Genomic DNA, 11,821 nt, shown 5'->3' on the forward strand with positions numbered 1-11,821 from the left:
AGTATACTGGAGGTAAATGTACAAACTAAATTATGACGCTTCTAAGAGGTTGAATTACTTCTTAAGATGATACAATTTTTGATTAGTCTACATGAGGGGAAGCTTAGTGACCTGACTTTGCAGGTGTTGCAAGTTTTGGGGGGGGGGGGGGAGGAGAAACATGCTTATACTGAACAAAAGCAAGTTAGGAATTTATCAGAACCAGAATTTCTAGTGATTTTCTGTCTACTAGTTTGTGGTGGTAGCAATATGCAAGGTGATGAAAAGGGTACTGACTTCAGTAAATGCTGTTCAAAGGGGAAAAATGAAAGCATTTAACTACTTTCAGGTAGACTTAAGTCTGGTTTCAGCATTTTTCTAATAGAATCCTACAATTACCAGACAGCTAATGCAATTATCTCACATGCAAGTTCACTTTGGAAACGCTGAAACTGTTGTTTGAAAGCAGTATTTCTCTAAAGTTAGGAGATACTTGGATGTAACTGCAGTTTAGTCAATAAAATCATAGATTATAGAAGGGTTTCCATGGTATTAAATGAGCACCTGTAGTGTTACTGTCCACAAAAAATGTAATTAGTTGAAACTGTTAGTAGCCTTTGTGTATGTTGGAAACATACTAGTCTATGTACTACTGCTACTTTAATTTCATAGAGCTTAGACATTTAAAACAACTCAGCAGTCACTGGAGGCATTAATTCCATTAACAATAACCACATGGTTTTTTTGGAACGTTACTTCAGCCTTTATTACCTGAAAAATAGCAGTTAATGGACAGTTGAGCATATAGAAATTAAGTGACATTAAAAAAAGTGCTGGCATCCAAAGTAATTTCTGGTTTACAAAAATCCCTGATAACCTAAATATGTATTTGCTGGTGCTTTACATTTGGCTTTAATATCACCTGATTTTAATGTGTATATTGTACTTGAGATACTTTGTGGCTATTATAAGTTTAAGAGGATAGTAATAATAAAATGATAATAATAGAAAGTTACGGTGACTTGATAATATCTATGGTAGAAAGTCCTGTGAGAATGGTGGTGGTTAAAATCTATCTGAAATATGGAAGAAACTCATGTTGAGAAGATGGCATGTAGGATAAGGAATGAGGTAAGAATTATTTTTGGAGTTGAAGTAGTGGCTATTGTGCTGTAAGGTAGGGGCAACTTTTCACTTAAATTTATCAGTTATTGTGGGAAATCAGGTCTTAAATTCATGAAGATTTGAATTTTTTCAAGAATGTGTGGTCTTTAAATGGTTAGAAAAGAAAACCATACAGCTTCGCTAAATAGCTGAAAAGTTAGAAGTGCAAATTATAACTGCATACTAAACGTTGGCTTAACTAAAAGTGAACTTGGAAAATAAATGTAGGGCAAGAAAAGCCATTTTATTTGTTGGTCTCTGCTTAAAGGTCATCTCCTAAATAAGCAGGCTGGGATTTTACATTTTTTTAATTAATAATTTTTATTTTAAATGAAAGCATCGTTTAAAAACCATCATGTAATTGGCTTGCTTTTTTGCAGTGCTTACTGTAAAGCAGTAGTGAAATGCAATATAATAATACACAAATTTAAAATCAATAATGTTCACATTCTGGCTGTCAATACATACAGCCTATGTTACGGCTGTTAATAATCCTGGAGATGACTTGATACATTATTTATAGTTTTCAGGAAAATCCTGTTTTCAGATTGATTTTGATTAAGATTATTCATCTTGTGTCATCAGATTTCTAGGGTACAGCTGACTGATAACTAAACCTTAAGTTTGCATGGTGTTCTAGGGCCCTTTAAAGGGGCACTGAAGGAGAAACTACCTTTCTGTACATCTGTGCATTACAATGCACTTTAATTCCCTTTGTGGATCTCTCCATGTGGATTTGCTGGTAAATTCCAAGATGAGGTAAGTTATTCTAAACATGGTCATTCAGGCTTTACCCCTTCCATTGTTTTTTTGTTTGTTTGTTTTTGGTCCTATAAATTAGGTTAAGATCTCTGAGCATAAGTGCTTATTTAAATAAGATTTAAAAAAAAAAAAAAGTGGTTTGTGTTAGCAAAGATGTTTTCCCCAATAATTTGACTTAAACTTTATCTTATCATATTTAGTGTTAGCCTTGATTTTACAGAATGCTTCTTAACTTTGAGGGAAGGATTCTCTTCTCTGGCCTTATGGGAGAACTAATTTTTCATGGTTTTTTGAATTCCTTTGCACTTTTACTATTCAATACTGATTATTTTAGCTGATGGAATTAAGGTGCACAAAGCATTCTCACAAGCATTAATGGCCGTGGATGTTGGGAGAAAATGGATACTGGAAAATGAGATATACAGAGAAGTGAGGAAGAGAACTGAAATGAAACAAGGAGTAGATCAAATAGATGAAAAGGTGTTTGTAAGTGGCTCGTTCCCAGCAATTGAGGTGGATAGCTCCTAATGGCAACTGACCTTTAAAGGGGAGTACCAGGCTGCTTGCAAGCTCCGGTACAAGCTGCTGCCCTGCCTCTGCTTGCAGTACTGACACTGCGGGGATTCCAGTGCCTCTGCTGTATGCCCAGGCATAACAGGATGAAGCAATAGATGAAGTAAAAAGACCTCTGTATTCACTTTCTGTTTAGAAATGTCCATCTAAGAAATTGACTTGTTGCTTCGCACCATGATACACTGAAAATGTTGAAATGTGAAGCATTCTATGTACCTGCTCCATGAATCATTGCATTTAAAGTCAAGAGATGACTATGTTTGATATGTCTGTAATAATAAAAAATGGAGGAGGGCACGTCTGTTTAACAGTTCTTTCTGTAGCCCACCACTCCTGTATTGTGAAGCCCTAAGAACATCCCATTCTGCACATGTCCAATTCTGACAGATTCTTGCAGCTTACGGCTCATACAAAACACAATTATAAATGGGAAAAAATATAGACTCCTGAGATCAAAGGGAACTGCTGTGGTGCATTTGGTAGGCCTACTATCAGGCCTGCTGCCAAGCCTTGCTCCAGCAGGCTCTCAGGGCTGAGCTACCTGCTTCTGGCAGCACTGCTCGTGCACAAGTAAGACCTGCGCACAGCAACGTGCAGGCTTCCTTTTTAGAGTTTTACTTTGCTCTCTTTGCTTACCTTGTGGACCTTTTTTCTCCCTGTTCCAGAGTAATCACTGGAAGCACTGTGCCCTCACTAGCGTTGCTTAGAAAAATGACCTTTCTTTCCTATTTCTGCTTGATTTTAATCTCTGGAACATCTAGTGTCTGTAACTTCTGTAAATTTAATTAAGCATGCTGTATATAACTTTTTTTTTTCACATATTATTTCATAAGTCTTTATGCGTTGCAACTGATCCTCACACGTGGTGTACCTCCTTTTTCCTATCCAGTTAGCCTTTGTGTTACCCGCTTATTTATATTCCCAAGGTCATGGCTACCACGGGACCGTTGGCTCAGGACCTGACCTAAGCGGGAAGGAACCCCGTTAGCCTTGGCTCTACCGGTGAGCTGGTGTTCCCTGGTCTGGTAAGTGAGACAGTGGGTTCGCCTTCTACCTTGTGCTGCACAGGGTACTAACGGAGCACGTCTTTTAAATACAAATAGCGATTAGTGACTCAACCACTTGAAACCAGCGCTATCGATCCTCCCTCAGACGCCTGCCCCTCCTCGTCCCGCCGGCAGACCCGCCCCAGCAGTGCGGGCGCAGGCGCGCTGTGCCGTCGGTGCAGTGCCCGCGGAGAGCTGGCCGCCATGTTGTGCCGCCTGGCCTCGGCGGGCAGGTGAGAGCCGCGCCGCCGCTGGGAGGGAGGAGAGGTGGGGGCGCCGTGCTCGCCGCCGCCCTGCTGCGTGAGGGGCGGCTGAGCCCTGGGCTTCCGCGTCCGGGCCGCGAGACGGGGCGGAGGGGAGGGGGCACCACCCCTGTTGTCCGCTCCATTTCGGGAAGAGGGGGTGGCGGTGCCAGCGATGGCCTCGCGAGGTGCAGCCGAGCCGAGCAGCGCGGCCGGGATCTGTCTCTTTAGGGCTGTGGGATTTCGACCCTTTTTCTTATCAAGGTCACCGGTGCAGGTGCCCTCGGGGCTGACCTTCCTCCCAGCCCAGAGTGCTTCCTGTCGTTACGACGCGAGAACGTGGGTTAGGAGGTGGCAGCCCGTGTATCAGTGACCTTCACGTGGGCAGCTGGCCGTAGCAGGGCAGCGTTTCACTCTGCTGAAGTGGTAAAGCACGAGTGCTGCACGAGACTGCTGCCTCCTTTTCTCGTTTCTCCTCTAGAAGCAGGGCTGCGCTGGTAGCACCATTAGGGTGCTCGGTCGCAAGGCAGAAGCACACTCTTCCTGACCTGCCCTACGACTATGGCGCGCTGGAACCCCACATCAGTGCGGAGATCATGCAGCTGCACCACAGCAAACACCACGCCACCTACGTGAACAACCTGAACGTTACGGAGGAGAAATACAAAGAGGCGCTGGCAAAAGGTGCGTATGGCCATCGTCAGCAGGTGAGGAGAGAGGCGTGAGCTACTGTGGATTTACACTGGTGACTGGGACCGAAGGCAGAGCAGAGTCAGTAGGAAGTTGCCCCTGAGAAATACCAGGGATGTGCTTGAATGTTGATTACCTGTGAAAGCTTAGAGGTTTTTAAGTGGCCTCGTAAGCCTAATAGTAATAAACTTGTACAGTCTGAATTAAAGAATGAATGAGGTTTGATGAAGATTCAAGCAAACAAGATTGGCTGTTGCTTTGTCCTGCTAGTTGTGGAGCCAGGAAAGCTGTATTTCAGAGGTTAATTAGTGAGGAAGGAAACTAAAGTATAGGAAAGCAGCGTATCTGCTGCAGATGTCATTACTGCTGTGTAATGACTAAGGATTCAGCTCCTAGTGGAGGCAGAATTTCTGGCTAGCAGAAACATTGCATTATTTGGACCCTTGGAGGTATTTAACAGAAAAACAAAAAACCTCTATCCTTTGGTAGGCTCTCACTGCTTGTTCTTGTTAATAGTGTGTCTGGAGGTAGAACTTAATATTTCTTAAGGATTTTGCTGGTATTCTGCATCACATTGGTGATGGTCACACACATCAAAGCAGGCAAATATTTGCTTGCGGCATTTTCATGTGTGTTTTGGGTTAGCTTATTAGGTGATATCCTCATATAGAACATGTAGAATTTGATTCTCATTAGAAAGACTAAGACCAGGTTTTAGGAAAGGGTAAAGTCTGAACTGCTACCTCTTCTTGTCAATATTGTCATTCTCTTCCCACACTTAAAAATTGAGCCTGGCCAAAACTACTGTACAACAGTTTGGTTATGCAGCAGATCTTGTAACTGTTTAATATCTCCTCTGGATAATAGAACCTTGAAGCTGACTTTTCTGCAGTAGTAAGTAGTTTTCAGATTATCTTTAGCATTTTCTTAACCGATCTGTATCTCTAATCAAATAACTCATAAGCTGTCTTGACTTGAGTCCGTTGTCTCCTGTTATCAGTTCTTCTGAAAATGAGTCTGCTCGTCTGTGATAAGGTCCTGCCCAGCAACTAATAACTTCGTTCCTGAAAACTTTCAGCATAAGCTGGTTCTTATTACTTCTTCATCAAAATGTTTTATATGTTGCCAGTTGAAGGCTATAATCACAAAACTTATTTTCATTGAAATATTAGGCCTACCAGAATTTTTTCTGTACTTTTCTGACAGTTGTTTGAGCTGTGATGCTTTACTTTGCGCTTAGAATGGAAAAGAATAAAGGAATCATTCAGTAGACTGAGAAACTGAGCTTACAGGTCTCTTGAGCAGCACTTCCGAGCTGAACCTGTCCAGCATGACTGTGTTAAGGAGTGTGGTAAGCTGGAGCAAAGGCCAGGGGCTCTGTCTGCAAGTAGATTCGAGGATACTTTGTGGTATCTTAAGGACAAGTTAACTTTCTCCATCCTCTTTTTCAGTGCCAAGTTCAGCAGGACTGGCTTGAGAGTGCCACAAGTACTGTGCTTTAAGACAGTGATCAAATGCCATCTCTACCTCATAGTGGTCTTGGGGAGTAGGTTCCTCTACAGCACTGTGGGATAAACAGTAATGAAGACAATATCAATGTCCTGGATTATTTTTGGATTCCTGGCTTGTAGGATGATGTGGATGAGTTTAGTGTCTTAAAGGCACGTAAAATTCAAGGAAAGCTTCCTGAAGATTCTGTTGAACTGGACGTGAGAGATATGTCTTATCCTCAGCTTGATACCTAAATGCAGCAAGTAGTGTCCGTTCTAGCCGCATTGCATGCTTTGTTCAGTCCTGTTCCTGTAGGTTTTTATGCATTGAGTATGATTATGGCTGGAAATACAGCAATTAGATATTAGTTACTGACTGGTTTTTAAGTTTCTAAATGATATTTTTCTAAATGATAAAAGTTAAACTGTTTTGCACCTGAAAATGAATTTTTTCCGGAACAAAATTATTCTTAAGAAAAGATTATAGAAAACTGGAGGTTTTTTGTCTCAGCAAAACTCTTAACAATGACAGTGATTGTCCCCAGCAAAAAGAGTGCCAAGGGTTGTGTGATTGAGCACTACTGCGATTTATTTTAACAAAGAATTGAATTCTGTATATTGGGAGTCTTGTGAGTCATAGTGGAACTTAACAGCTTCTTCCAGTTATTTAATTTCTGTGAGACTTGCAAAGACCATTGTGGTTTCTTAAGGATATGAGGAAATGCTGAGAACTTGTAATTCTGTAAACAAAAACAAAACAAAAAAAGCTTTATTGACAAGTGTGCTACTGCTTCATGTCTGTCCTGAGATGGCTCATTCCTCCCAATAGGAAGACTACTGCCTATTGTGGAAAGTGAGTGGGGAGAAGCAGCTGCCTGCACTGATTCCATATTGGAGTAGTGGAAAAAGCCTCAAACAATTACAGTGTTCCAATTCTTTAAAAACAAAAATTACATTCAAAATACGTATGTTGAGGTGGTGTAACACCTGTCAGATGCATAAGGCACAAGTGAGTTCTTTAAGGAATATGACATGTTTTGATTGAGGTTCAGGGCCCTCTGATCTTGTGTGGTACGAGGGTTAGGTTGTATGCAGGGCTGTAAGCAAGGGTTGGGATTGTGTGTAAGCTATTCAGATATGCTGTGGATGTTCCTTGATGAACCTCACTTTTCTCTTTAAGTTAAGGCCTACCTGGACTGAGAAATTATGGGGAGTTCACCAATATTAAGCAGTGGTATTTAGGTGCTCAGTTCTGTTATGTTGAATAAAATGATCTGGGTCATTATCTCTTCCTGCAATTATCTCCCTCCAAGAAAAAAAAACCTCACCCAACCAAACAAAACAATTTTCCTCCCCAGAGTAAATGAAAAAATGTAAGGATAAGAACATCTTGTTTGTGTATTTTCTTGTTGTGCTTGTCAGCTGTTTCTGGAGCACGCTCTGTTTACCCTCTTTAAGGTGTTTAAGAAATTTAAAAATTTTTAGTTTGAAAATCAGCAATTTGGAGGTTAAACAGTGTTCTTGTCTAGTAATAGTAATACTGAATAATTTTCTAGTGCTAGATCCTTATTTCATTCTGCTACTGCTATTTGTTTTGTTTAGCTGTGGAATGGCAGTAGATACTTTGCTGCTGTAGATGTAACATGAATTGCCTGATAGGTGGAGTATTGGCACATCACATGCAGTTACAGAGCAAGAAAAGGCCAAAGATAAAGAAATCTTTAATGCAGTTTGTCAGTGACTATCTAAAATGTGAGTAACAGTCACAAACCCTGTCTTTTCCATAGGCATGTTACAGGCTAGTAAGACTTGAAAGATCTGGGGTATTGGTGGAGGCCTAGTGACAACTTAATGATGCTATGGTGGTGGTGTTATTATTTATCTATTTATTTATGTTCTGCATCCTCAGGTGATGTTACAGCTCAGGTGTCACTTCAACCTGCACTGAAATTCAATGGTGGGGGTCATATCAATCATACCATCTTCTGGACAAATCTTTCTCCCAATGGAGGAGGAGAGCCTAAAGGTTAGTGCTTGTTATGAGTGTTCATTGAGTCAGTCTTAATTGACCATCAGAACTGATGATCTTTTCTCTCTTTGAAAGAGTTTAAGTCTTTATTTTCTTTATTTTTCTGAGTTTATTTGCCTTTCTATATGACAGCTGCCACAATTCTGAGGAATTCAGGGCCTTGTTCATGCAAGTGAAAAATATGAAAAGAAACTGTGCTAATTATATTTTTAAAGATGATTGTACATTGCAAAATACTTGACTATTGCTGTATATTGTCCTTTTCATCTTCATAAGATAAAACACTTGTCCATAACTGTGCTAAATGAGATTGCATTTACTTAATCAATTCACAGAAAGGAAGGAAATGTGCTGCAGATTAGCCTAGTGACTGGACATATGCTCCATTTTCTGTTAGGGATAGCTTAGCAGTTAAAACTTAAAGGATGAAATCCCATTTGGGAGGATAGAGAAATGGTAATCTACAAGTGATCTGCAATTAAAGGCAGTGAATACAGATCTTACAAAGGCTGCTGTGATAAATGCAAGGGTTTTCAAATGAGGTGTGTATCAGATAACATTCTTGGGGAAGATCATAGAATCAGAGAATCACTAAGGTTGAAAAAGACCACTGAGATCATCTAGTCCAACCATTAGCCCATCACTACGTGCTTATTAAACCATGTCCCTCAGTAGCATACTGCATCGCCACATTTCTTGGTCACCTCCTGTGAAGGTGACTCCACCGTTTCCCTGGGCTGCTTATTCCAGTGCTTGAACACTCTTTCAGGGAAGAAATTTTCCTAATATCCAACCTGAAAAGATGTGTTGAAGCCTTACCTTTGTCTGCAGTTTCTCTGAAGTTACTGTGAAAGGTGGTAAGCTTAAAATGTCATCTTTCAGTTTCAGTTGGATGGGTCAAGTCTTCTGTAGGAGGCCTGATGAAACTTGTCTGAAGATGCACTTTCAGCTGTCACCAAGAAGTTGTTAGGTCTGATTTAGGTCTGATTTAGAAGGAATGAAGAATGTAGAATTTTCCAGCATTGCATTGTATGTTTTATTGATAGCACCATGACTGTCTTTGTTAACAGCATGTTTGACTACTTTCTAATTTGTTTCTTGATTTCTGTCTGGAGCAGGTTGGGGCAGATTGTTAATAATGCATCTGTTCTGTCTAGACAGTTCCCTCAGAGCCCAAATGCATCCGCATCTCTCTTCTATTTCCAGGTGATATCTGGGAATTGAAATATGTTAAATACCTGATATTCAGTGATGTTTCTGTGCTTTTTTTTGAAGGGGAATTGATGGAAGCCATCAAACGTGACTTTGGTTCCTTCGCAAACTTCAAGGAGAAACTAACAGCTGTATCAGTTGGTGTTCAAGGATCAGGCTGGGGGTGGCTTGGCTATAATAAGGAGCAGGCACGTCTACAGATAGCAGCCTGTGCAAATCAAGATCCTTTGCAAGGAACAACAGGTCAGGTTTCTTTCTTCCTCTTCCACTTTTTTCAGATTTCAGAGGCAAATGTATGAGATGTGAGAATATGAGGAAGCATCTGGAAAATTGAGTATCACTTCCAGCAGAAGCAAAAAACAGTTGCAGTTTTTGAAACAGCATTTGTAATGCAGGACTTAGAAATTTTGTGGAGAGTAATAACTGTGAAAGAGCATTGAGCATTAAATTTAGGTTAGGCTCCTCTGGACTGTTTCTGAGTAACAGCAGTAGCTTGCCCATCAGAGCATTGGGAAGATAAGTGTCTTAAATTTAAATTGTTTTCTCTTATGAGGATATATTTACAGACCTGATGGCCAGACACCAGGAGAGGGGAAGATGTGTATAATATTTCTTGTTATGAAACGGGCTAAGCACTTAGAACGTGCTTCTCTACTGTTGGTAGGTAGTGATGAATGTCAATTAAATAAGGGTTGGATGGGGACAACTCTTAGGGCTAGACAGGCAGCTGAGATCGCTTCTGAAGGTATGTTTGTTTGCTTAAAGAGACATAACAGTGATGAAGACAGCTTGGATACGCTCCACAGAGGAAAGAGCTAATCCCCAGTGAGAATCCTGCTGTGATGGCTCTTGTCCAAAATCAGTCACAGATATCTTTAGAACACGTTCTGTGAAATTCATAGAGAATGATAGGGAATATCATGTGTTTTCCATGTTTACTTTGGACTTCTCCAGTGGTCTTTGCCCTGCTTATCAGTGAGGAAAAAGGAAAAAAAGAACAGTTTTAGTGTTGAGACATAGAGTATAATGAGTAAATTTCACCCTCTCCCACACATTGAAAACTCCCTACTAAAAATTCAACTAGAAAGATGTTTTAGCACAAAAGCAAGGAAAGCAGTGAAACAGTAACTTAAAGTATTGGAAGCAAATACTCATGCCAAGAGACTTCTTTGTGGTGTCTTGGTCCAGGAAAATACTCGTGTTACTGTGTGTGAGGAAGATGCAAACTTTTCAAAAATGTCTTCAACTGCTTTCAGTTGTGTCTTCAGTGAAGTTTTAGGGTATTCATAGGTGTGTATTCTAATAATTTAGTTTATACAGTGTGTGTGGAGAGCAGACAGGTCTGTAAAACGCTGTAGTGAGCACCTGTGTGCTGGAGAGCTCTCTGTTTCTACAGTTGAAGAAATTTGGTAATTCCAAATAAGACTTTGCAGTGGAGCATTTCTTCACAGGCTTAAAAAAAAATGTTATCCTCCTTTTTTACAGGTCTCATTCCATTGCTGGGAATCGATGTATGGGAACATGCCTATTATCTTCAGTATAAAAATGTTCGACCTGATTATTTGAAAGCTATTTGGAATGTGATCAACTGGGAGAATGTATCTTCAAGATATGCATCTTGCAAAAAATAGAGTGGAATTCTTGCACAGACTACTAAAATGGCACCACTTCTACTTTGGTTTCACTCTTGTAATAGTTTCTGTGGCATACAAATGAATTGCTATAATACAGAAATCACCTAGCTCATCCCGCAAAAGCATTTCATAATCAAGCAACAAGTCTGCTTGTCTAATCCTATGGAAAGTATTTGCTTAGGTTTTTGAAGCTTTAAACTCTTGTGCAACAAAGGGAAGAAGACACTTTAAGTAATCTATTCCATTGCATATAGAAACATAGTTCACTTTGTTGAAGCTTAATGAGATAATGGATTTCTTTGTTGCACTTAAATACCTAAGTGGAAACGCACACTTTGTGTTACTATGAACAAATAAAACTCAAAAGAAGAATCTTACGTAACCATCTAACAGACTTGTCTTTGGTAGCAGTTGGTCTGGTTTCTAGATTTGAACAGGGCTGGGGAAGATACGTGGTTTTGCAATTTGCTGTTTTACAGGCAGTGGAACTTTCTAAGAAACAAAGAAGATATGAAGCAGAAAACAGACATTGTGGTGCTTGCCTGACTTGACAATCTTCAGTCATCCCTACCCTTTCCTGGGTCACAACTTTCATATCTTGGTTTTCTTGATAGTGAGCAGTGATAAAGTACCTCTACTGGTAATCAGTCTGGCAGCTTTGACTTAGATTAAAAAAAAAAAAAAGGCAAAACCAAAAATCCCAACAAAACAAACAAAAAAGACGGACTGTTGAAGAGTCTGTGCTTTTACTGTTCCAGTTTCACTGTAAGTCTGGAGAGCAGATGTGGAACTTTTTATTGTGAATTATGAATCACTACTCTTCTTAGGAAGCCGTGGTCTCCATGAGTAAAGTCTAGCATCACACTTGACCTCGTGGAAGCCTCCATGCAGAAAAAATGACATTTTTAGGAGACACTTTTATTAAATGAATCTAAATATTTGCTTTAATTATTTACTGGGATAAAGAATTTATTCCTTACTTAGTATTTGGAGCTGCTGT

At 40.1% G+C, this 11,821-nt stretch overlaps 1 protein-coding gene across 1 annotated transcript; it reads left to right on the forward strand.

Moving 5' to 3' along the window:
- The first annotated feature begins 3,620 nt into the window (after positions 1–3,620).
- On the forward strand, positions 3,621–11,198 carry SOD2 (superoxide dismutase 2). Its single transcript, XM_031612451.2, has 5 exons — positions 3,621–3,757; positions 4,248–4,450; positions 7,856–7,972; positions 9,251–9,430; positions 10,673–11,198. Exons 1-5 carry the CDS (start codon positions 3,729–3,731, stop codon positions 10,816–10,818), a joined length of 675 nt encoding a protein of 224 aa, XP_031468311.1. The 5' UTR covers positions 3,621–3,728; the 3' UTR covers positions 10,819–11,198.
- Positions 11,199–11,821: the final 623 nt, after the last annotated feature.

The sequence above is a fragment of the Phasianus colchicus genome, chromosome 2 (genome assembly GCF_987193195.1).
Source record: "Phasianus colchicus chromosome 2, bPhaCol1.hap1.1, whole genome shotgun sequence".
In the NCBI taxonomy this organism is placed as follows: domain Eukaryota; kingdom Metazoa; phylum Chordata; class Aves; order Galliformes; family Phasianidae; genus Phasianus; species Phasianus colchicus.

Coding starts and splice junctions, on each gene's coding strand:
- SOD2 (XM_031612451.2), top strand. CDS start 3,729: ATGTTGTGCCGCCTGGCCTCGGCGGGCAG. Junction 3,758..4,247: donor CGCCTGGCCTCGGCGGGCAG/GTGAGAGCCGCG, acceptor TTTCTCCTCTAG/AAGCAGGGCTGCGCTGGTAG. Junction 4,451..7,855: donor CAAAGAGGCGCTGGCAAAAG/GTGCGTATGGCC, acceptor CTGCATCCTCAG/GTGATGTTACAGCTCAGGTG.